The 26,133-nt window shown below is 38.0% G+C and overlaps 1 protein-coding gene across 1 annotated transcript in view; it reads left to right on the top strand.

Annotated features, from left to right (window-relative positions):
• Positions 1-26,133, top strand: part of FMN2 (formin 2) — a 227,185-nt gene that overhangs the window by 143,329 nt on the left and 57,723 nt on the right. Inside the window, exons 12-15 of the mRNA XM_024754888.1 lie at positions 449-595; positions 3,443-3,502; positions 3,641-3,761; positions 14,630-14,722. Coding sequence (XP_024610656.1) covers positions 449-595; positions 3,443-3,502; positions 3,641-3,761; positions 14,630-14,722 — 421 coding nt within the window. The remainder of the gene's footprint in view (positions 1-448; positions 596-3,442; positions 3,503-3,640; positions 3,762-14,629; positions 14,723-26,133) is intronic.

The following is a 26,133-nucleotide window of genomic DNA, read 5'->3' as shown; positions in this document are numbered from 1 at the left end:
TTAAACTGCGTGTTTTGGAAGAAGTGAGTATGAACCTTTCAGGGATAAATCTAAATTTGGAAATTAAACTTTATCACTACGTTTTGGTAGTTACACCTTATGCCAAAAATGTGCGTGGCACAGAGGCAGGTACAGTTAGGCCGATGGCAATGGTATTATTTTGTGGTGGTTCTCATATCACAGCCGTATTTGTTTTCCATGCAGTTACATCACAGAAATGACCTAGGCTGGTACGTCTCAGCTACAGAAGCACAACCTGCATGCTTGTGGGTGGTACAACTTTTTCTAACTTATCTTTGGAGACACTGCTCTTAAATATACTAAAATGAGCACTGATGAAGTTTGGATGTGACCCCAAATTATTAGTATAATATGAAAATCTGCCACTGACTTAAGGTAATTCAGATAAGACTGTGAGTGAGAGATTCTTCTTTATCCTGTTTTACAGACATTAAAAAATGGCTCAGGGGTCATGCAAGTTTTGGGTTTGGTTCTTGCCTTTGGCAACTACATGAATGGTGGAAATAAGACTCGGGGACAGGCAGATGGTTTCGGGTTAGACATCCTCCCAAAGCTGAAAGACGTCAAAAGCAGTGTAAGTATTTCGGGTGAGTGAATGTAGCACACTGAGGACTGGGCATCTTGTTGAGTAGTAAGTTTGACTGTAAACCAGTGTGGTAAATATTTATGTCCCAAGGTAAAAATTTCCTTTGTGTTCTAAGCTAGACAAAAGTAGTGGCCACCATATATTTGTGATCTAGAGAAGAATAGTGTTTCCTAAAGTGAGTAATTTTGAATCCTGTGTCTAATGAATAATTGAGAAGACAATATTTTAAAATAAAAATAATTGCTTTTTATTCCCCATGTTTGCTAATATTTATCCTTTTGGATCTGAGGACTAGTTGATTTCTATAAATTAGACAGTGTATCCATCCCTTTCTTCTCTCCATGTTAAGCAATGGAGGCCAACAGGCCCATGTTTTAAAAAGAAAACAAAGACGAGTGAAAGTAGTTAATAAATAAAATTTAAAAGATGACCCTGTTTTTCTCTATATCATCCTCTCCTTGATACTGGTATATATGGGAACATCTAAGCCCTTTTGCAAACCTAATTATTATTATTATTATTATTTTTTTTTTGCGGTACGTGGGCCTCTCACTGTTGTGGCTTCCCGCTATTGTGGCCTCTCGCGTTGCGGAGCACAGGCTCCGGACGCGCAGGCTCAGCGGCCATGGCCCACGGGCCCACGGGCCCACGGGCCCACCCGCTCCGTGGCATGTGGGATCTTCCCAGACCGGGGCACGAACCCGTGTCCCCTGCATCGGCAGGCGGACTCTCAATCACTGCGCCACCAGGGAAGCCCCCCTAATTATTATTTTTTATTCTACTTCTGTAGTTGTGTGTGTTTAAAATTAACATCTAAGAGATTATGAGAGTGTCAGTAGAAATATAACATCAGGGAAACCACCACAGTGGTCAGAGTTAAAGCCTGACATTGTAAACTTAGAAAATAATAGAATTCTGTTTCTCTGATAAAGAGTCTTCACAAAGAACTATATGATGAAGGAAATTATGAAGGGAATGTCTTTAAAATATTGAGTTTAAGTGAACAATTGGCCTATAACAATGAAATTACAGAGAATTGGCCCTCCTAGATAAGGCAATAATCTCCCTGATAGAAGGGAGATACTTTTTTTGCTTTTTTTTGCCAGTCAACAACTCACTGGTTTATTCATTCATATCCACTCATATGTTCATTTAACATTCCTTCATCGGACTTCTATGAAATGCCAGACGGTGTGCTTTTCCATAATTGGGAAAAACATAGTCCTTGCTTGGAACACCAACAGCATATATTTTTTGTGATTTTTATGGTTATATTTCTTCAAATGATGTTTTATTTGTATGATATACATTTTCATATGAACCTCCAATATGTCAACATGATAAATCATTTATTCAAAAACAAAAGGTTTTTTTCTAAACACATGATAGTTTTTGAATAGTTCTTACAGCTAATTGTTGGACTGAAACAAGTAGTTTTTGTAAATAACATTGGAATACAAATAGCATCAATATAATGTTACTTATCAAAATGAATCTGAAATAGATTCTGATGATCATAATTATATATGAATAAGGGTTTTTTTTGTATTGATTGGTATATCTTATTCAATCCTCCTATAAGTTAAATTTCGTTAATTTAAATAATTAAGGAATAATCTGGAAAAAATAATCAAGAAGCAAGTTTTTAAAAAATAATTTCACTTGCATTCTCACAAGAGCTATATGCAAAGTCTATTTGGTTCTTGCTGTATAAAATGAAGATAACTATATCTGTATAGTTATATAGACCTGCGTAGATGGAGCTGTTCCTTGGATCAGTCAGAATTAACTTCTGCTCAGCACGCCTGTCAGCAGGCATTTAATGTGTTTTGTTAATTGATTTAGGTATTGCTGATCATTTCACTGATTTGCAAGTTAGGAAAAACAAAGGAAGTCAGGTGCTTAAATCATTTTACAAGCACTCCTGTTTCTAATAAATGTATTACTTTTATTATTATAGCTATATATTTCCGTGTAATATATGTATATAGAAATATATATGGGAAGTCTAATAGATATATTATCATGTCATGTCAAACTTGATTATAAAGGGATGTTGTTCTTTTATTATCAGTGGGGGAAAAATCATGGTTAGATTGAACATTCCAGAAAACAAAGTTTGTATTATAGGGTGTATTTTTAAAATATGTATTTGGTTTCACACATTCAGATTATCTAATACGAATTTTGAGCAATGAAAAAAAAAATTAATTCCTCTAAATATGCCAGAAAGAAGGTGGAAAGCTATTCTTTGAAGATTGTTAGATATGAAACATTTTTTTTCTTTAGAACTACATATATTACATTATTTATAGCTGCATGGATATTAATTCCTAAATCTCAGTTGCTGACATAATTTATAATACGCATTGCATTTTTAAAGCTCCAGCTTACTTGAAATAATACTTAAAATTTCTTAATCTACATACTAACAAGCCTCAATCAAACTTCCTGTTGGGGTGGTCCCTCTTGGTCCAACCATGCAGAAATGCTGGTGATGTTTAGTCATTTCAGTTTAGATAGTAGTTATACCTTTCAATAATAAAACATAAAATTAATGAACTAATTGTCTGGTCGAGGAGGGTGAAAACAGAAAGGTGGATACATCTGAGACCCCACCCTGAAACAGCTGTGCTTCCACGTGGGGCTTAGGTGGGAACAGTGGGGAAAACAAGACCGTCTGGACCGGTAAAGTAAGAAGAAACAGAGAACTTCACCTTCCATCCCAAATATTCTCATCTACATGTGTGGATTTACTGGAGTGAATTTAATTTAACATTGTATATTTAATAATTTAAAAAATATATTTCTACTCACTTTGGTCTCTCTGTCTAGGACAATAGCAGAAGCCTTTTGTCATATATCGTTTCCTACTATCTTCGCAATTTTGATGAGGTGAGACAGTTTTTACATAGAGTCACATCTTGTTATTCCTCATTGTTGAGTGATTTGGCCGTGTTTGTCTTCGTTTTGTCATTGCTGCTGTTGCTCAGTCCTCATTCATTTAAACGTTCTGTGCTTCCTGCTGATCAGGATGCTGGGAAGGAACAGTGTGTGTTTCCACTGCCCGAACCCCAGGACCTCTTTCAGGCCTCACAGATGAAGTTTGAAGACTTTCAAAAAGACCTCAGAAAACTCAAGAAAGACCTGAGAGGTAACTTACAATGTTAAAGAAACTCATGGTTGTTATTTATGCTTTTTTAATGAGGACAGATTTTTCAGTGTTTTTAAAGAAAGTAAAACCTTTTACATCCATGTAAACATTTGTGTGTGTGTGTGGCAAAAGAAAAATGTTACCAATAATCTTATTCTTTTGTTGTTTACAAAGTTATGTGTATTAGGAATTTAGTTATTGAAATAGCATCTTGGTTATTTGAATAGCAGCCTCTTTCATCAGGGGCAGATTTGACTGTCTTGCTTTCACTTTATAGCCGAGAACATTTGTACATTTATCATGTCGTTGTTAAAAGATACATATTCCCTCCTACCCACACTTGCTATACGTGTCTGAGATTTTGTGGCGTGTAAACTTTCCTGGGAAGAAAACATCTTTTTTCACATATTTGGTCAAAAAACACGTGCATGTGTAATGCTTTTTTGTTAGTTGAAAAGCCGTATATCAAATCATTTTGAAGAGAGTTTGAAATTCTTCAAAATGGTAAATTTAAAGAAAAGAACAAAAGGAAGTAGTTTACAGTTTTGTTTTTTTTTTTTTTTTGTAGATAAAATCCCTTTCATCCCCTTCCCCTGCCTTTTTAAATGAAGTACAATTGGCTTACAATATTATATTAGTTTCAGGTGTACAACAATATATCTTCATCTATTATGTACCAAAGTTATTACAGTATTATTGACTTTATTCCCTATGCTTTACCTTACATCCTTGTGACTTATTCATAACTACCAGTTTGTACCCCTAATCCCCTTCACCTATTTCACTCATCCCTTTTACTTTCTTTTCATGAGGTTTCTTCTTGCTGTGAAGTTGAGAACACCTCAGCTGTCGATTTAAGCATCTTTCTAACTCTTTAAGCACAGACAGGGATGGAGTAAATTTATGTGAGATTTTCATTTCATGTTGTATCACTATATGAGAAGAGGCTTGGTTACCCCAGAAACCAAAAGATGATAAAACTTTTTAAGAGATTCTATCCCAGTGTTGAAATGCTTATCTAAAGATACTTATCTGTAATCAGATTTATGGAGTTGTTATATTCTGGTCACAGATGCGTTTATATGGATTTAAATCAACATAGTAACATTATATAATTTGCCCGTAGTTCCTAAATACTTAACATTTATTATGGGCCCGATGCATGAAAGGCCTTTGCTAGGTGCTGTGGGTACCACAGATACAATCGTCACTGTCAAGGAGGGGTGAAGTCCTGCCGTTTAGATGCTCCCCTGAGAGCATCAAATATGGGTGCTCATGGATAGAGCCTAAGAATGACTGCCTGTTTTTAAATAAATAACGATTAAAACTATGTTACAATTGTGTAATGCTACATTAATGTACCTAAGTATGATTTCTTAAAGCAATACAAAACGCAGACCATTCATGTGTAGTATTTATCATACTTCAAAATTTAGCCAGGTATCTTGGTTTGCTTATGAAATTCTTCTTCTCCTTGTTTTTGTTCTTCTTTCTTCTCCTTCTCCTTTTTCTTCTTCTTTTCTCTCTCCACACCCCCCCCCCCACTGCCATGTGGTGCTGGGCATTTCTGGGGTTTCTGGAAAATACTTAACACTTTCATCACTTCAGTCTTGCAAAGCAGTATTTCATAGTTTACACATGATTTTATAAACAGGTGGAATGGTGATCTCATGAACAGGGGATTTATGTTGACTTTGGTTGGTGCTTCCCTTTGGAATGTTTTCTCATTCACGTTTTGTATCTACATGCTTTCTCACTATGGTTACATGAGGTCATGAAAATGGCAGATTCTCACAAGACACAGAGCTAAAAAGAGAAATTTTTTTTGAGAGGTATTAATTACCTTAAAATAATGTTCACTTTGATAAATGTAGCCTGATAAATGTAGCCTAATAATTATTCCTTTCAAGTGATCAAATTAAGTAATTCATTTCAGAATATTCAAGTAGCCTGTCCACATTTTTTTTTCAGAAGCAAGTTTTTTTAAGAAGACTTAGAAAATGATATGATATATGTAGAGAGTTTTCACAATATTTTCCATATAATAAGTATCCAAAAATATTAGTTATTTATAATAAGGAAAAATAGAATAAAGAGTGTGACTAGTTTGATAAAGACAGATAAGTTATAACCATTTGGTCACTCATCTTCTGGCTCTGTCACTGTTTCTGCCTCTGCTTCTAGACTTAATTTTCATTTCAAAAGAAAGACCAAGAAATAATGCGTCATGGCTCAGACAACCGAACCTCATTTTAGCATTTTGTAAGAGCACCCGCTGTGTTTGGTGTCTGTACTTGTTCCCAAGATTCCTGCAGCTCCTTGGTGCTCCCCTGACTGTCCGAGCTCAGAGACAGGTAGCTTTTGTTCTCTCCTGGCCGTTAGCAGCTTCTCTTTTTTTAATTTATTTTATTTTAACATTTGAGACAGTTTTTATTAAATATAAGCAAAATAAAGCAAGCAAGCTCTAAGAAGGCAGGACGACATAAGGGCATTTTCTTTGGATGGTGTACAGCACCATTAAAATTAACTTAGATTTTAAAAAACCATGAGTGCAGATGGCTAACTACATTTTGTTTCCCTTAGTAGTTTTAAGATCTACCTAGTCATGAATTTATTATTTAAAGAATTTTTCTTCTCCAGAATATAAGAACATGATAACCAAATAAATTTATTTAGGAAAGCACTGTACGATAAAATTTAACTTATTCTTTTCCATGTCAAGATGTTCTCCACGTCTTCCACATTATGCATTAATAAAACTAATGTAGGGTAAAACCTTCACTCCAATCCCACAGATCACCTTATGTGGTTAATACTGTTTTCCAAAAACAAGCAGAACAAGCAGCAGAGTTGTTTACTCCTTTTAGACATTTAGCTTTAAAACCATTAATTTTAATCAAAGTAAAATTGTTCTAAGAAAGCTATTCAACATATCCAGAAATAGAACCCCATTTTCTCTCTTAGCATCACCCCAGAGTATTAGTTAAGAACCACCTGCTAAGCTATAATACTAGTGCCAGAGACTCATTAGTTACTGGTCTCACCATAGGTCAATTGCTGGTTTGAGCAAAAGAGCTTAAATTATTTGAGATTAACATTATTAGTAGCCTCCCAAAAGCATGACTACGAATACTTTCATTCACAATGCTAGACAAGGTATCAATATTTCTATCTTTCCCCTTTGAAAAGAGTATTGTTTTAAAATATTTTGGCTGTCAAAACTTGTAGCAGCTTCTCTGGATGCCAAGTGATGGCTTCTGTTCCAGTGCCTTTCTTGGGTCGAAACAGTTCCACTCGCCACATGACTCAACTCTGTGTGCACTGAGCATGGAGTAATTAAGTTCCTGGAACTGGGCAAGAATGTTCTCACGCACATTCCTCCCTGAATCCTCTACCCTCCCCCACCTTCAGTATTTGACTTGAAAGTGTTTAAAATTCATTACCTATATCTTTCACAGATGTTGAAATAATGTTTGTATCCAGACATATTTAGGAAAAATCAGTCCTTAAACTTGTTTGTATTGATTTATATTTGTTTGTAACAATTGTATTTATCATTGTAAATTTCTGATTTTATTTATTTTTGTTCAAGGAAAGAAAAAAATGATGTTATAAACTCAATTCAAATGCAACCAATAGCTTTTTAAAAATATTTTTTATTATGATTTTAAAATGAATATCAGTTCCATCAGAACACTGAAAATGCAAACAGGAAAATACATTATTTATGTCAGCATAAATAAGCAATAAACAATTTACAATAGGAACAGAAAACAGTTTTATCTGAGCCAAACTGAGGGCTATAGCCTGGAAGACAAAATGTCAAGAAGCACTTCAATTGTGTTTTGCTGGACTACAAAATGGGGAAGGTTTATACGGGCAAACACTGCAAAATTATGTGATTTGTTTGTTAAGAATTAGGATTGGAGGGGCAAGAAGTGAGGGTGTTTGTTAAGCAAGGACCCATGGGCTCCAAAATGGTTGCTTAGTTACAAGGGGAAACCTTGAGACCATAAGGTTGGCAGCTGCCAGCAGGTACTATTTTGAGAATGATTGCTGGTGTCCTTGAGTTTGATACAGTGCAGAAAATTCAAGTTCTTGGGATTTCCCTGGTGGCCCAGTGGTTAAGAATCTGCCTGCCAATGCAGGGGACACGGGTTCGAGCCCTGGTGTGGGAAGATCCCATATGCCGCGGAGCAATTAAGCCCCATGCGCCACAACTACTGAGCCTGTGCTCTAGAGCCCGTGAGCCACAACTACTGTGCCCACGTGCCACAACTGCTGAAGTCCGTGTGCCTAAAGCCTGTGCTCTGCAACAAGAGAAGCCACCACAATGAGAAGCCTGTGCACTGCAGTGAAGAGTAGCCCCAGCCCACCACAACTAGAGAAAGCCCAGCAACGAAGACCCAACACAGCCAAAAAGAGATAAATAAGTTAATTAATTTTAAAAAAGAAAATTCAAGTTCTCAGTAATACAGGAACATGTCTGAAACCATACGTACAATCACACTAATGAAAGAAATTGAAGACAACACAAACAGGTGGAAAGATGTACCAGATTCTTAGATTGGAAGAATTAACATTGTTAAAGTGACCGTACTATTCAAGTCAATCAACAGATTCAGTGCAATCCCTATCAAAATACCAAGGGCATTTTTCACAGAACTAGGGCAAATAATTTTAAAATTTGTATGGAAACACAAAAGACCCCAAATAGCCAAAACAATCTTGAGAAAGAAGAACAGAGCTGGAAGAATCATGCTCCCTGACTTCAGAGTATACTACAAAGCCTACAGTATTCAAATCAGAATGGTACTGGCACAAAAACAGAAATATAGATCAATGGCACAGGATAGAAAGCCCAGAAATAAACCCATGCACGTATGGTCAATTAATCTACAACAAAGGAGGAAAGAATATACAATAGAGAAAAGACAGTCTCTTCAATAACTGGTGCTGGGAAAACTAGACAGCTACATATAAAAGAATGAAATTTAGAGCATTCTCTAACACCATCTACAGAAATAAACTCAAAAGCAGTTAAAGGCCTATGTGTAAGAACAGAAACCGTAACACTCCTAGAGGAAAACATAGGCAGAACACTATGACATAAATTGTAGTAATATTTTTTTTGGATCTGTCTCCTAAAGCAAAGGAAATAAAAGCAAAAATAAACAAATGGGACCTAATTAAACTTAAAAGCTTTTGCACAACAAAGGAAACTATCGATAAAATGAAAAGACATCTTACAGTATGGGAGAAAACATTTGCAAATGATATGACCAGTAAGGGGTTAATATCCAAAGTATATTAACAGGGACTTCCCTGGTGGTACAGTGGTTAAGAATCCACTTGCCAATGCAGGGGACACAGGTTCGAGCCCTGGTCCGGGAAGATCCCATGTGCCGCAGAGCAACTAAGCCCGTGTGCCACAACTACTGAAGCCCATGTGCCTAGAGCCCGTGCTCTGCAACAAGAAAAGCCACCGCAATGAGAAGCCCACGCACCACAACAAAGAGCAGCCCCCGCTCCCCGCAACTAGAGAAAGCCCGCGTGCAGCAACAAAGACAAAATGCAGCCAAAAATTAAAAAAAAAAAATTAATTAAAAAAATGTCATTCCCACAATCTGAAGCATTGCCTCAGTGCTTCCTGAGACTGAGGAAGTGGGAGTTCCGTGTTCTTTTTGTGTGTTAGTAGCTGCACCTCTGGTGGTGTCTGGTGGTGGTAATTGTGCAGTCACAGTAATTGTTGCAAACATGATAGTTCTCTTACTGTGTATCCAGCAGTCCTCTGTATTTTACCTACGTAAAATCCTTTGATCTTCACAGCAAAGTAGACACTTATTAACTCCGTATTACAGAGGAAGAGACTGAGGTACACAGTGGGGTACCTACTTCGCCAAAGACGCACAGCTCCTAAGTGGAAGAGACAGGATGCAAACCCAGTCTCCAAAACCCATGCTCTTAGCCCTTGGGCATCCTGCTTTTTTGTCTGCTACTGTTGCTGATAAAACTAAAGATAACAATAACAGCAATGATGGTGAAAACTTACACAGACCTTAGCATGCACCAGGCCCAGTTCTAAGTGCTCTACGTGTATTAACTGACTTATTCTTTGTAACACCCCCAGGAGGCAGGTTCTGTTGCTATTTGTGTATTACAGGTAAAGAGCCTGAGGCACAGAAAGGCTGACTGAGATTTTGAAAGTCACAGGTGTTCTATTTTATGTTTTTGTAGCCTGTACATTTTATCCTTTTGTATCCTGTACACTGGATTTGTCCATGGAAGTGCATCACATGTGTATGGAGAGTGAAAAAAAAATTGAGAGTTCCTCTCATTGGAATGATTATTTAAGGAGCAAAACCATTCATTTCAGTTTAAAACAGTGTTCACTTTCAAAATTCTTGTTGAAGAGTACACATGTGAAACACCTGTTTGTTTTGGCATGTAAAGTGGTGAGCTCAGTGAATGTAACTTATTCCACTGGTCATAATGCTAAGTCTGCTACACCCAAACTAAGGTATCGTGGGGTTTGTGTGTGTGGTATCTCTGCCACTTTCATTACTTTTAGGTGATAAGGAACTATTTTTGGCGTTAATCTATGGACATTTAATTGTTAACGATCAGATTTTTCTGAAATCCATCTTTAGGATAGAATGATGCATGTGAATTATACACCTCTCTTAACATGCAGCTGGATTTGCTTGCCCACTGTTGGCAAGACTAGGATATTTGGAGCATTTTCCAGAAGCTGTAAAGGGTTTGTGTTCATTTGCCCCTCATTCTTCCCATAGCCCACACCTCACCTTTGCTGGACACTTGTTCTCAAACATGTGTGCTCACTGACCAAGATGGTAACAGATTCCTGGTCCACTTCCATGGTCTCTGACTTCCCATTCCGTCCTCACACTGTTACAGCTTTGTCCCTGGCACTGCTGAAACTGTTGCCACAATTTGCCAAATTGAGAGGGCATTTTACTTCCACCTTTGTCTTGTTTGCTGTCTCTGTTCCCTTCGACTCACTAACCCCACTCACTTCTGATTCTCCTTATAATATCTGACATTTCCTTCTTAGTCTGTTTTCTTCATGGCCTTCTCTTCCTCTGCTTCTTTATTAAAATTGGCATTACTCAGGCGTTCAACCTTGGCCCCCTCTTTTTCTCACTGGATATGCTGTTCTCAGGTGGTCTTACTCAGAGTTTTCCTGTATCACTCTGATCTGCAAACTCATAAATCCAACTGCTTGCTGAAACTACACTTGGATATTCCATTGCCATCTTAAGACACAGTAAGTTCAAAAGCAAATTAATTTTCTTTCCTTTGTAGGAGTTGTTCCACGTGTAGATGTATTTCTGGTGTATCTGTGGGGAGCAAGGTGATCTCCGTGTCTTACTCTTCCGCCATCTTCCAATCCCCCCTTCAATTTTCTCTCCTTTAAAAAATACTCTTCCTCCTGTGTTCTTCATCCCCAAGCCGCTCAAGCTATGAACCCAGTCAGCCTCCTTCCTACCCCTTCCTCCTTCACACAGTAATGCACATTAGAATCACCATTTTAATCTTTTTTGAGTCTTGTCCTTGGAGATTACTTTTCAAAATTGCTTGGATGTGAGCCTTGGCAGGTAGACTCTGAAAATCCTCTCCAGTTAACAAATTGAAGAATAAAAATCATATGATCCTCTCAATAGATGTAGAAAAAGCTTTTGACAGAATTCAACATCTATTTATAAGAACTCTCCACAAAGTGGGTATGAGGGAATATACATCCACATAACAAAGTCCATGTAGGATAAGCCCACAGCAAACATCATTCTCAATGGTGAAAAGCTGAAAACATTTCCTCTAAGGTCAGGAACAAGACAAGGATGCCCGCTCTCACCACGTTTATTCATCATAGTATTGGAAGTCCTAGCCATAGCAATCAAACAATAAGAAGAAATGAAAGGAATCCAAATTGGAAAGGAAGAAGTAAAACTGTCACTGTTTGCAGATGACATGACACTATATATAAAAAATCCTAAAGACACAACCAAAAATCTATTAGAACTAATAAATGAATTAGTAAAGTTAAAAGGTACAAAATTAATACAGTAAGTCCCCTACATGTGAACCTTCAAGTTACGAACTTTCAAAGATCTGAACATGCATTCACATGTCCAGTCACATCAGTTAGTTCACGTGACTGGTGTACATTGTCACATGTGTGCATCCTCTACAAGTGGTTGTACTTTTGTGTACTTTACGGTGCTGTATAGAGTACAGTAGTATAGTATCTTTATTTAAAGCCCAGTATCCAGAGCAAGTGTAAAAGCAATGGTATATAGCTGATTGTGTTAGTTGGGTACCTGGGCTAACTTTGTTGGACTTAATGAACGTGCTCTTAGAAGAGAAGTGTTGCAATCCCAATTGCATCAAGAAAATAATACCCAGGACTAAATTTAACCAAGGAGGTGAAAGACCTGAGCTCTGAAAACTCTCAGATGTTGATGAAAGAAATTGAAGCCATGACAAATAAATGGAAAGATACACCATGCTTATGGATTGGAAGAATCAATATTGTTAAAATGTCCATACTTCCCAAGGTAATCTACAGATTCAGTGTAGTCCCTATCAAAATACCAGTGGCATTTTTCGTAGAACTAGAATAATCCTAAAATTTGTATGGAACCACAAAAGGCTCCAAGAGCCAAAGCAATCTTGAGAAAGAATAAAGCTGAAGATATCACACTCCCTGACTTCAGACTATAATACAAAGCTATAGTAATCAAAACAGTAGGGGGGGACTTCGCTAGTGGTGTGGTAGTTAAGAATCTGCCTGCCAATGCAGGGGACACAGCTTTGAGCCCTGGTCCGGGAAGATCCCACATCCTGTGGAGCAACTAAACCCATGCACCACAACTCCTGAAACCTGTGCACCTAAAGCCTGTGCTCCACAGCAAGAGAAGCCACCGTAATGAGAAGCCTGCACACCACAACAAAGAGTAACCCCCACTCGCCACAACTAGAGAAAGCCCATGTGCAGCAACAAAGACACAACGCAGCCAAAAATAAATAAATTTATTATTTTAAAAAAGTATTAACTTTCACGAAACTTTAAAAAAAAAAACAACAGTATGGTACTGGCAGGAAAACAGACTCATATATCACTGGAACAGCTTAGAAAGCCCAGAAATACATCCATACTTACATGGTCATTAATCTTCATCAAAGGGGTCAGTAATATACAATGGGGAAAAGACAGCCCCTTCAATAAATGCTTTTGGGAAAACTGGACTATTTTCCTACACTATGTATAAGAATAAACTCAAAATGGTTGAAAACTCAAATATAAGACCTGAAAGCGCAAAACACCTACAAGAAAACATAGCAGTATGTTCTTTGACATCAGTCCTAGGGATGATTTTTTAGATATGTCTCCTCAGGCAGGGGTAAGAAAAACAAAAATAAACAAATGGGACTACATCAAACAAAAAAGCTTTTGCACAGCAAAGGAAACCATCAACAAAACGAAAAGGCAGCCTACTATATGGGAGAAGATTTTTGCAAATAATATATTTTATAAAAGGCTTATATCGCAATTATATAAAGAAATCAGAAAACAATATAAAAAAGAACAAACAATCCAATTAAAGATTGTGCAGAGGACCTGAATAAACATTTCTCCAAAGGACAAAAAGATAGCCAACAAACCCATGAAAAGATGCTCAGCACCACTAATCATCAGGAAAATGCAAATCAAAACCACAGTGAGATACCACCTCACACCTGTTAGAATAGCTATTATCAAAAAGACAAGAAATAACAAGTATTGGCAAGGAGGATGTGGAGAAAAGGGAACCCTCGTGCACTGCTGCTGGGAGTGAAAATTCATGCTGCTACTGTGGGAAACAGTATGGAGATTCCTCCAAAAAATTGAAAATAGAACTACCATATGTTCCAGCAATTCCACTTCTGGGTATTTATACCAATAAAACAAAAATACAGATTGAAAATGATATATACACCCTTATGTTCATTGAAGCATTGTTTGTAATAACCAAAATTTGGAAGCAACCTAAGTAGTATCTACCAATAGATGGATGGATAAAGAAGACATGTTTCACATACTCATTATATATATATGTGTGTGTGTATACATGTTTCGTATATATACATATATATACATACGTGTGTGTGTATATATATGCCCACGTATTTCACCTACCCACACAGTGGAATGCTACTCAACCATTAAAAATAAAGCTTTCCATTTGCACAAAGGCAACATGAATGGGCGTGGAGGGTATGCCAAGTGGAATATGTCAGACAGAGAAAGACCAATGTTGTATGACTTCACTTACGTGTGGAATCCAAAAAGCAAAACAGATGACCAAACCAAACAGAAAGATTCTTATAGATACAGAGAATAAACCCACAGTTGCTGGGGTGGGGATGAAGGCATGGTTGAAAAAGGTGAAGTGGATAAGAGGTATAATCTTACATTTAATATAAAATATTAAATGAGTAATGGGGTTTAATATACAGCATAAGGAATATAGTCAATAATATTGTAATAACTGTACAGTCACAGATGGTTAGTAGATTTATCATGGTGATTAATTTCATAATGTATTTAAATATCAAATCACTATGTTGTACACCTGAAGCATAATATTGTATATCAATTATACTTTAACTTTTTTAAATTTATTTTTACAATCCCCTAAAGTGAAACCTTTTGTCAGCATTGGATATTTCTAAACATGTGTAGACACATATGTCAGTTATCGTGGTTTGCAGGATTTTCTAACACTAGTTAATATATATTTTTAATTGTTTTAATGCACTGTTAGCAGTGTGACATTCTGAACAATGTCTCTTTCTAATTTCAGCCTGTGAGGTTGAAGCGGGGAAAGTGTACCAGGTGTCCTCAAAAGAGCACATCCAGCCATTCAAAGAAAACATGGAACAATTTATTATTCAAGGTAAATTCGGAAGAGATATGTTGCATTTCCCTCCCTGTTCAGCAGAAAGGTAGAAGGCATTTTGAAAAATATGCATTGGTTTAAAAGGGATTATTTTGACATCACAGAAAAATAGATGATGTTTAATCACGAATCACACAGTTGTGACAGACAAGCAATTGGCTAAACATGCTGTTTTGTGACTAATACTCATTATTCCTATTTTTTTAATGACAGTAAATACAATAGTTATTAGTTAAAATAGCATATATATATATTTATAAAATAGCATATATTTTTAAAGGCATTAAAATATTTATCTTTTTGTGATAGAAAATTAGATATTCTTTTAAGTTTTATCTACACTTATCACTTCAGTTCAACCTGGTATTTATTTGCTTTGTCAAAGCATTGTGCTCAGAAACAAGGTATATTGATGATTTTCTGATCTTCAAAACATTATATTCTATATTTTATAGGATGTATACATAACCCAGGATATTTAACACAGTTTTTCCAGGGACCTTAAAAGCTTTATAAATGTTATCTTTTGATTCTTCCTATATTCCTATGAAATAAGCAGGGATGGAGAATTTTAGACAATATTAAAGAAACAAAAAATTCTAATAAAAATTCTATTAATCTATTGCTGATTGAAATCCTTGAAACTTATATCAAAGCATTCACTACTCCAAATATTTCTGCTTTGGAAAGTTATATACATATCTTCTGAAGATCAGATTTATATCAAGCCATGCTTTGGGAAGGTTCTTGCTCTTTCAGGAATTCTCCAGAGACTGACATGACCTGAGACTGAGGCCAAGTAGTGCTCTGAAGACTGGCTCCATCCTCTGTGGTTTTTATACGTTGTTCAAGTGTCTTTAATGATGATATACAGTGAATGAGTTATGCTGGAATTTGATACGGCATTAAGCACAGCTCCTTTTTAGATGGGAAAATGCCATTTAATCATTTAAGATAATCATGACAATAGAAACAGAAATTTGGTCTGTCACGTATCAGAGTGATTGTCATTTCCATTTCCTCAGGTCCTCATGACTTAGAGTGGAAAATCTACCCGTTGATTCTTAAATAGTCCTTGACTGAAATCAGTGTCCTGTAGTTACAAATTAGATGAGCCTGACAGCTCACTCAGCTCTTAATGATGAATGAAATGAATCTTCGTTTTTCCATCCAGTAGGCTTTTAGGATCAAGAAACTGTAATTTTATGGAATATTCTATTTTGCTTATGGGTAGAAAGGAGTCCTTAATTCTATAACTCATTAAAAGAGAAATCAAACAATTTGCTAGATTTCACATCCTAGAACGTTAATGAGTGTGTCACTCATATACTTGTTCACATAATATGTGATTATATTATATAATATTTTTTAATTTTTTCACATCTTTATTGGAGTATAATTGCTTTACAATGGTGTGTCAGTTTCTGTTGTATAATAAACTGAACCAGCTATATGTATACATATATCCCCATATCTCCTCCCACTTGCGTCTCCCTCCCACCCTCCCTATCCCACCCCTCTAGGTGGAAACAAAGCACTGAGCTGATCACCCTGTGCGATGCGCCTGCTTCCCACTAGTTATCTATTTTACATTTGGTGATATATATATCCCCATGCCACGTTCTCACTTCGTCCCAGCTTCTCCTTCCCCTTACCGGTGTCCTCAAGTGCATTCCCTATGTCTACATCTTAATTCCTGTCCTGCCCCTAGGTTCTTCAGAACCATTTTTTATTTTTTGTAGATTCCACATATATGTGTTAGCATATGGTACTGTTTTTCTCTTTCTGACTTACTTCACTCTTCATGACAGTCTCTAGGTCCATCCAACTCACTACAAATAACTCAATTTTGTTTCTTTTTATGGATAATATTCCACTGTATATGTGTGCCACATCTTCTTTATCCATTCATCTGTCGATGGACACTTAGGTTGCTTCCATGTCCTGGCTATTGTAAATAGAGCTGCAATGAACATTGTGGTACATGACTGTTTTTGAATTATGGTTTTCTCAAGGTATATACCCAGTAGTGGTATTGCTGGGTTATATGGTAGTTCTATTTTTAGTTCTTTGAGGAACCTCCATAATGTTCTCCATAGCGGCTGCATCAATTTACATTCCCACCAACAGTGCAAGAGGGTTCCCTTTTCTCCATATCCTCTCCAGCATTTATTGTTTGTAGAGTTTCTGATGATGGCCATTCCAAGTGGTGTGAGATGATATATCATTGTAGTTTTGATTTGCATTTCTCTAATGATTAATGATGATGAGCATTCTTTCATGTGTTTGTTGGCAATCTGTATATCTTCTTTGGAGAAATGTTTATTTAGGTAGTATGCTCATTTTTGGATTGGGTTGTTTGTTTTTTTGATATGCAGCTGCATGAGCTGTTTGTAAATTTTGGAAATTAATCATTTGTCAGTTGCTTCATTTGAAAATACGTTCTCCCATTCTGAGGGTTGTCCTTTCATCTTGTTTTTGGTTTCCTTTGCTGTGCAAAACCTTTGAAGTTTCATTAGGTCCCATTTCTTTATATTTGTTTTTATTTCCATTTCTCTAGGAGGTGGGTCAAAAAGGATCTTGCTGTGATTTATGTCATAGAGTGTTGTGCCTATGTTTTCCTCTAAGAGTTTAGTAGTGTCTGGCTTTACATTTAGGTCTTTAATCCATTTTGAGTTTATTTTTGTGTATGGTGTTAGGGAGTGTTCTAATTTCATTCTTTTACATGTAGCAGTTTTCCCAGCACCACTTATTGAAGAGGCTGTCTTTTCTCCATTGCATATTTTGCCTCCTTTATCAAAGATAAGGTGACCATATCTGCGTGGGGTTATCTCTGGGTTTTCTATCCTGCTCCATTGATCTATGTTTCTGTTTTTGTGCCAGTACCATACTGTCTTGATTACTGTATCTTTGTAGTATAGTCTGAAGTCCGGGAGCCTGATTCCTCCAGCTCCGTCTTTCTTTCTCAAGATGCTTTGGCTATTCTGCAGTGGAATAACTGAGGACATGGAAAGGAGACGTGACCCATGAGCCCCGCCCCCGAACAAACTGGGGGCTGGCGAATAAGCCAGAACTGCAAACAGTCCTGATTGCTTTGAGTCCCCCCGGCAAACCGGGGGCATGTGAATAAGCCAGAACTGTGAACAGTCCCGAATGCTTTGAGCCACCCCCACCCCCGGCAAACCGGGGGCCTGCGAATAAGCATTGAGTGCTTTGGACACTGATCCATGAGGTGTCCTCAGTATAATCAAAATGGTGGGAACGCAAGGAAATGTCCCTGTTTTACTTCAGTATAATCAAAATAATGGTGGGAACTTTATGCTGCTTTTGCGCTTAAGGACGAAGCACGGCATGTTTTTAAGAAAGCCCATTATTGCCTGTATAACAAATAGAAGCATATGTTGCTGCTTTGGCATTTCTGGAATGTTAAAAAAATAAGTCTTAAAATGTAAACATAGGGCTTCCCTGGTGGCACAGTGGTTGAGAGTCTGCCTGCCGATGCAGGAGACACGGGTTCGTGCCCCGGTCCAGGAAGATCCCACATGCCACAGAGCGGCTGGGCCCGTGAGCCATGGCCACTGAGCCTGTGCGTCCGGAGTCTGTGCTCCGCAACGGGAGAGGCCACAACAGTGAGAGGCCCGCGTACCGCAAAAGAAAAAAAAAAAAAAAAGTTCTAATTCCACTCTTAATGAGAATGTTTCCACACCTTACTTGCCTCCATGCCAGGTGCCTCTTGTGGATCGATGATCGGATTGGGTCCATTAGACTCGATGCCGAGGAAAAATGGCTCGGGTTCTTGTTAATACTTCTTGGGGAAGCGTCATCGATTGGAGCCCTTTTGGCTCCGCCCAAGGAAAAAGGGGTCTAGAGAATTTATACTGACATAGGATAACACTATTTATAGCAATACTATTAATGATACCATAGTATAACATGCTGGAGGGTTTTCTCCTCCAGGTCCTCATTTAAATGGATATCCTATCCAAAAGGACTTGTGGAAGCTTATGGCAGCTTTGAAAAAGATTAATGCCTGGGTAGGACATATGGTTAACAAATCTGGAAATCATAGTTTGACTTTTTATAAAAATGTTACTCGGTATACTCGTAGTTATGTGAAATTACCTTATATATTGTTAAAGGAACCAGCTGTATGGAATGAGACTCAAGGTACTATAATGTGTAAAAATTGATCTCTATATACCTGCATTAACTCTAGTATATCTTTTAACATATCTATTGAAAGTTTGTATCTCTTACGAGCTCGGACAGGTCTTTGGCTTCCTGTCAGTCTTGGAAGGGAATGGCAAGAATCTCTTCCTATGGCTGTTTTGCAATATTTAACTGATGCATTAAAAAGAAGGAAAAGATTTGTAGGAATGTTGATTACAGCTGTCATGGGTATTATAGCCATAACAGCTACTGCTACAGTAGCTGGAGTTGCTTTAAAACAATCTATTCAGACCATTGATTATATAACTGATTGACATAAAAATTCTGAAATGCTTTGGACCTCTCAACGACAAATTGATTCGGAAATAACATTCGGAAATAGCAGACTTACAACAAGCTGTGGTTATGTTGGGGGATCAACTTGTAAATTTACAAAGACAAATGAAGCTACGTTGTGACTGGAATCAAAGTGCCTTTTGTGTCACTTCGGTTCCATATAATCAGTCTGCATTCCCCTGGACAAAAATAAAAAAAACATTTATTACATCACAAAACTTTGACAAAAAAAATTGTAAATTTACAAGGGAAAATTCAACAAACTTTTCAGAAGAGATTACAACTTAATTCACAAAAAGTATAGACTGAAATTATTCAAGGACTTAATAATCTAAATCCCATATCTAAATTACGTGCTTTATTTGGTTCTACTGCAGGATTACTAATGCTCATTATAATAATAATCATACGTTTAATTGTAGTCCGACGACGAATAAAAGCTACCCGCCACGCAACATCGCAACAAGCTGCCATGTCCTCCTCGATGCTGCACAAGCTACAAAACTAAAAGGGGGAAATGTAGTGGAATAACTGAGGACATGGAAAGGAGACGTGACCCATGAGCTCCCCCCCGACCCAACAAACTGGGGGCTGGCGAATAAGCCAGAACTGCAAACAGTCCTGATTGCTTTGAGCCCCCCCGGCAAACAGGGGGCATGTGAATAAGCCAGAACTGTGAACAGTCCTGAATGCTTTGAGCCCCACCCCGCCCGGCAAACCGGGGGCCTGCGAATAAGCATTGAATGCTTTGGGCACTGATCCATGAGATGTCCTCAGTATAATCAAAATGGTGGGTACGCAAGGAAATGTCCTTGTGCTACTTCAGTATAATCAAAATAATGGTGGGAACTTTATGCTGCTTTTGCACTCAAGGACAAAGCACGGCATGTTTTCAAGAAAGCCCATTATTGCCTGTATAACAAATAGAAGCATATGTTGCTGCTTTGGCATTTCTGGAATGTTAAAAAAAATAAGTCTTAAAATGTAAACATAGATAATGCTTTAATAAAAGCTACCACAGCAGGACAGACGGCACTGTTTTGCCTGAGCGAGCGGCAGCCCTCTACTGCTGTGCTTTGGCACAATGTTTGTTGGAAGCTTTTTAATCACAGTCTCAATTTCAGTGCTTGTGATTGGTCTGTTCATATTTTCTATTTCTTCCTGATTCAGTCTTGGCAGGTTGTTCATTTCTAAGAATTTGTCCGTTTCTTCCAGGTGGTCCATTTTATTAGCATAGAGTTGCTTGTAGTAATGTCTCATGATCTTTTGTATTTCAGCAGTGTCCGTTGTCACTTCTTTTTCATTACTAATTCTATTGATTTGAGTCTTCTTCTCCCTTTTTTTCTTGATGAGTCTGGCTAATGGTTTATCAATTTTGTTTATCTTCTCAAAGAACCCACTTTTAGTTTTATTGATCTTTGCTATCATTTCCTTCCTTTCTTTTTCATTTATTTCTGATCTGATCTTTGATTTCTTTCCTTCTGCTAACTTTGGGGTTTTTTTGTTCTTCTTTGTCTAATTGCTTTAGGTGTAAGGTTAGGTTGTTTATTTGAGATGTTTCCTGTTTCTTAAAGTATGATTCTATTGCTATAAACTTCCCTCTTAGAAGTGCTTTTGCTGCATCCCATAGGTTTTGGGTCATCATGTTTTCATTGGCATTTGTTTCTATGTATTTTTTTATTTCTTCTTTGATTTTTTCAGTGATCTCTTGTTTATTAAGTAGTGTATTGTTTAGCCTCCATGTGTTTGTATTTTTTATAGATTTTTTCCTGTAATTGATATCTAGTCTCATAGCATTGTGGTCAGAAAAGATACTTGATACGATTTCAATATTCTTAAATTTGCCAAGGCTTGATTTGTGCCCCAAGATATGATCTGTCCTGTAGAATGTTCATGAGCACTTGAGAAGAAAGTGTATTTTGTTGATTTTGGTTGTAATATCCTATAAATATCAATTAAGTCCATCGTGTTTAATGTATCATTTAAAGCTTATGTGTCCTTACTCATTTTCATTTTGGATGATCTGTCAATTGGTTAAAGTGCGGTGTTATAGTCCCCTACTCTGATTGTGTTACTGTTGATTTCCCCTTTTATGGCTGTTAGCATTTGCCTCATGTATTGAGGTGATCGTATGTTGGGTGCATAAATATTCACAACTGTTATATCTTCTTCTTGGATTGATGCCTTGATCATTATGTAGTGTCCTTTTTGTCTCTTGTAATAGTCTTTTTTTAAAAGTCTATTTGGTCTGATATGAGAATTGGTAATCCAGCTTTCTTTTTATTTCCATTTATATGCAATATCTTTTTCCATCCCCTCACTTTCAGTGTGTATGTGTCCCTAGATCTGAAGTAGGTCTCTTGTAGACAGCATATATGTAGGTCTTGTTTTTGTCTTTATTCAGCCAGTCTGTCTTTTGGTGGGAGCATTTAATCTATTTACATTTAAGGTAATTATCGATATGTGTGTTCCTATTCCCATTTTCTTAATTGTTTTGGGGTTGTTATTGTAGGTCTTTTTCTTCTCTTGTGTTTCTTGCCTAGAGAAGTTCCTTTAGCATTTGTTGTAAACCTGGTTTGGTGGTGCTGAACTCTCTCAGCTTTTGCTTGTCTGTAAAGGTTTAAATTTCTCCATCGAATCTGAATGAGATCCTTGCTGGGTAGAGTAATCTTGGTTGAAGGGTTTTCTCCTTCATCACTTTAAATATGTCCTGCCACTCCCTTCTGGCTTGTAGAGTTTCTGCTGAAAGATCAGCTGTTAATCTTATGGGGATTCTCTTGTGTGTTATTTGTTGTTTTTCCCTTGCTGCTTGTTGTTGCTATGTTTTCTTTGTATTTAATTTTTGATACTTTGATTAATATGTGTCTTGGAGTGTTTCTCCTTGGATTTATCCTGTTTGGAACTCTCTCTGATTCCTGGACTGATTAACTATGTACTTTCCCATATTAGGGAATTTTTCCACTATAATCTCTTCAAATATTTTCTCAGTCCCTTTCCTTTTCTCTTCTTCTTCTGGGACCCCTATAATTTGAATGTTGGTGCATTCAGTGTTTTCTCAGAGGTCTCTGCGACTGTCCTCATTGCTTTTCATTTTTTTCCCTTTATTCTGCTCTGCAGTAATCATTTCCACTATTTTATCTTCCAGGTCAGTTATCCGTTCTTCTGCCTCAGTTATTCTGCTATTGATCCCTTCCAGAGAATTTTTAATTTCATTTATTGTATTGTTCATCACTTTGTTTGCTCTTTATTTTTTGTAGGTCCTTGTTAAACATTTCTTGTAATTTCCCCATTCTATTTTGAAGATTTTGGATCACCTTTACTATCATTATTCTGAATTCTTTTTCAGGTACACTGCCTATTTTCCTTTTCTTTTGTTAGGTCTGGTGGGTTTTTACCTTGCTCCTTCATCTGCTGTGTGTTTCTCTGTCTTCTCGTTTTGCTTAACTTACTGTGTTTGGGGTCTCCTTATCACAGTCTGCAGGTTTGTAGTTCCCGTTGTTTTCGGGTCTGCCCCCAGTGGCTAAGGTTGGTTCAGTGGGTTGTGTAGGCTTCTTGGTGGAGGGGACTAGTGCCTGTGTTCTGGTGGTTGAGGCTAGATCTTGTCTTTCTGCTCAGCAGGTCCATGTCTTGTGGTGTGTTTTGGGGTGTCTGTGGCCTTATTATGATTTTAGGCAGCCTCTCTGCTAATCGGTGGGTTTGTGTTACTGTCTTGCTAGTTGTTTGGCATAGGGTGTCCATCATTGGAGCTTGCTGGTCGTTGAATGGAGCTGGGTCTTGGCGTTGAGATGGAGATCCCTGTGAGTTTTACCCCATTTGGTATTACGTGGAGCTGGGAGGTCTCTTGTGGACCAGTGTCCTGAACTTGGCTCTCCCACCTCTGAGGCAGAGCCCGGATGCCTGGCTGGAACACCAAGAGCCTTTCATCCACATGGCTCTGAATAAAAGGTAGAAGAAGGCAAGGAAAGAAAGTAAGAGAGAGAGAGAGGGAGAAGATAAAGTTATGAAAGTAAAAATAATTATTAAAAAAATTTTAAAGTAATAAAAAAAACGGAAAGAGCGAAGAGAGCAACCAAACCAAAAAACAAATCCACCAATGATAACAGGTGCTAAAAAGCATAAAAAAAAAAAAAAAAGGACAGAGAGGAACCTAGGACAAATGGTAAGAGCAAAGCTATACAGACAAAATCACACACAAATGCATACACATACACACTCAGAAAAAAATTAAAAGGGAAAAAAAAATATTTCCTTGCTCCCAAAGTCCACCTCCTCAATATGGGATAATTATTGTCTATTCAGTTATTCCACAGATGCAGGTACATCAAGTTGATCGTGGAGATTTAATCCACTGCTCCTGAGGCTGCTGGGAGAAATTTCCCTTTCTCTTCTTTGTTCGCACAGCTCCCGGGGTTCAGCTTTGGATTTGGCCCCACCTCTGCATGTAGGTCTCCTGAGGGCGTCTGTTCTTCGCACAGACAGGACGAGGTTAAAGGAGCAGCTGCTTCGGGGGCTCTGGCTCACTCAGTCCAGGGGTAGGGAGAGGTACAGATGTGGGCGAGCCTGTGGAGGCAGAGGCTGGCATGACGTTGCACCATCCTGAACCGCGCCGTGCGTTCTCCCGGGGATGTTCTCGGGTCCACGCTGTTAGCTGCGGCTCGCGCCCGTCTCTGGAGCTCCTTTAAGCGGCGCTCTTAATCCCCTCTTCTCGCGTGCCAGGAATCAAAGGGGGAAGAAAAAGTCTCTTGCCTCTTTGGCAGCTCCAGACCTTTTCCCAGACTCCCTCCCAGCTGGCTGTCGCGCACTAGCCCCCCTCAGGCTGTGTTCACGCCGCCAACCCCAGTCCTCTCCCTGGGATCTGACAGAAGCCGGAGCTTCAGCTCCCGGCCCCGCCCGCCCCGGCGGGTGACCAGAGAAGCCTCTCGGGCTGGTGAGTGCCGGTCGGCACCGATCCTCTGTGTGGGAATCTCCGCTCTGCCCTCCGCACCCCGTTGCTGACTTCTTCTCCGTGGCTCCGAAACTTTCTCCCTCCGCCTCCCACAGTCTCTGCCCGCGAAGGGGCTTCCTAGTGTGTGGAAACCTTTCCTCCTTCACGGCTCCCTCCCACTGGTGCAGGTCCCATCCCTATTCTTTTGTTTCTGTTTTTTCTTTTGCCCTACCCAGGTACGTGGGGAGTTTCTTGGCTTTTGGGAGGTCTGAGGTCTTCTGCCTGCGTTCAGTAGGTGTTCTGCAGGAGTTGTTCCCCATGTAGATGTATTTGTGATGTATTTGTGGAGAGGAAGGTGATTTCCACGTCTTACTCTTCCGCCATCTTGAAGCTCCTCCCCTGTTGGCCTATTTTAAATGCTTTTTTAGGTATCCTACAGCTAGCAATTGTCATGAACAAACTAGAAGGCTGCCATCCCAATTTGAAATGTCAAAAAAGAAATGATCTGTGTGCTATAAAGAAAGGGAAAATCGATCTTACTTGAAGTAGTAATTTGCATACTTTGGTATAATAAACTTTATCAATAGAAGATATAAATATGTAGGAAAATGCTGCTAAAAGTAACACTGGCTTTCAAAACTAGTCACAAAGCCCTCTGTGCCATTAGAAATTAACTGAAAATAATTTTTATGTCTCTGAAAAAATAGGTCAGAGAATGAAATAATTAGCAATTGGAAGTTTGCATGGTTTATAGGAAATAACTTTATTCATATGTCATGTTCCATTTTTACTTGAAAACCTGAACATCACTTTAGGAATTTCAAGAGCTTGAGATCCAGCGTTTTCAAAGAACATTTATTTAGTCCCTACTAACTTTTGGGGGCACTATGCTAAATATTTTATGTATGTTAACAGATTAATCTATTTATCTAAGATTACAAAGCTAATTTCAGTGGCAGAATCACAAGTAGAACACAGATCTCTGGAATCTAATTTTAGGGTGTTTTAAATTTCATATGTCATTTACTTGATGGTTCTAAAATAGTCCAGAAATTTTCTTTCTTTTTCAGTCTTAATCTCTATATTTTACAAAAGAAAAAAAAAGACACACAGGCAGTTGGGAAAATGACCTTCCTGAAAATGGTAATCATTGTGGTGCTTTGTTATTTTCCCTTAAAGAAACTTTCTGTGGTTCTAGAATTACTTATGGAAGCCAACCATTTTCATGCTAAGCAGCCCAGAGCAGGCTTTGTAAGAAAATGTATTAACATTGGAGACTTTTCAAAGTGAAGTCATGGAACATGTATCTGTTTCTTAATATAACTAATGATTGACCTGTAGATTTCTGTAAACACTCTAAAGAACAAAAGGGGAAAGGGGGAAAAAATCTCTGCTGCCAGCTCCAAGTATCCCTGTTAAATTCAGACAGTCACGGATGTAGAAAACAAACTTGTTTACCAGGGGGTAAGGGAGGGAGGGATAAATTGGGAGATTGGGATTGACATATACACACTATTATATATAAAATAGATAACTAATAAGGACCTACTGTACAGCACAGGGAACTCTACTCAATACTCCATAATGACCTACATGGGAAAAGAATCTAGAAAACAGTGGATACATATATGTGTATAACTGACTCACTTTGCTGTACAGCAGAAACTAACACAACATTGTAAGTCAACTATACTCCAATAAAAAATTTTTTTTTTTAATTGGCACAGTCCTGCAGAGAGGGGCCAACAACACTCCACAGTGGCTGTGCAGACGTTGTGCAGGCTTTCAAACATACAGTAACCAGCCCATGCTGATGACTGTTTAAGTCCTGATGGAGACACTGACAGTTCCAAGGGACCAGGGGTTTGCTTCCATTCACAGCTCCTATTTTTAGAATCAGTTTGCTCTGCTCTTCTTTGTCTTCTAATTTCTCCAAATGGCCGTGAGTGTGACCCAAAGGGGAATGGTTATGAAAAGG

The sequence above is a fragment of the Neophocaena asiaeorientalis genome, unplaced genomic scaffold, assembly GCF_003031525.2.
Source record: "Neophocaena asiaeorientalis asiaeorientalis breed wild unplaced genomic scaffold, Neophocaena_asiaeorientalis_V1.1 scaffold509, whole genome shotgun sequence".
Classification (NCBI taxonomy): Eukaryota; Metazoa; Chordata; class Mammalia; order Artiodactyla; family Phocoenidae; genus Neophocaena; species Neophocaena asiaeorientalis.
This window is presented reverse-complemented; position numbering and strand designations above follow the sequence as displayed.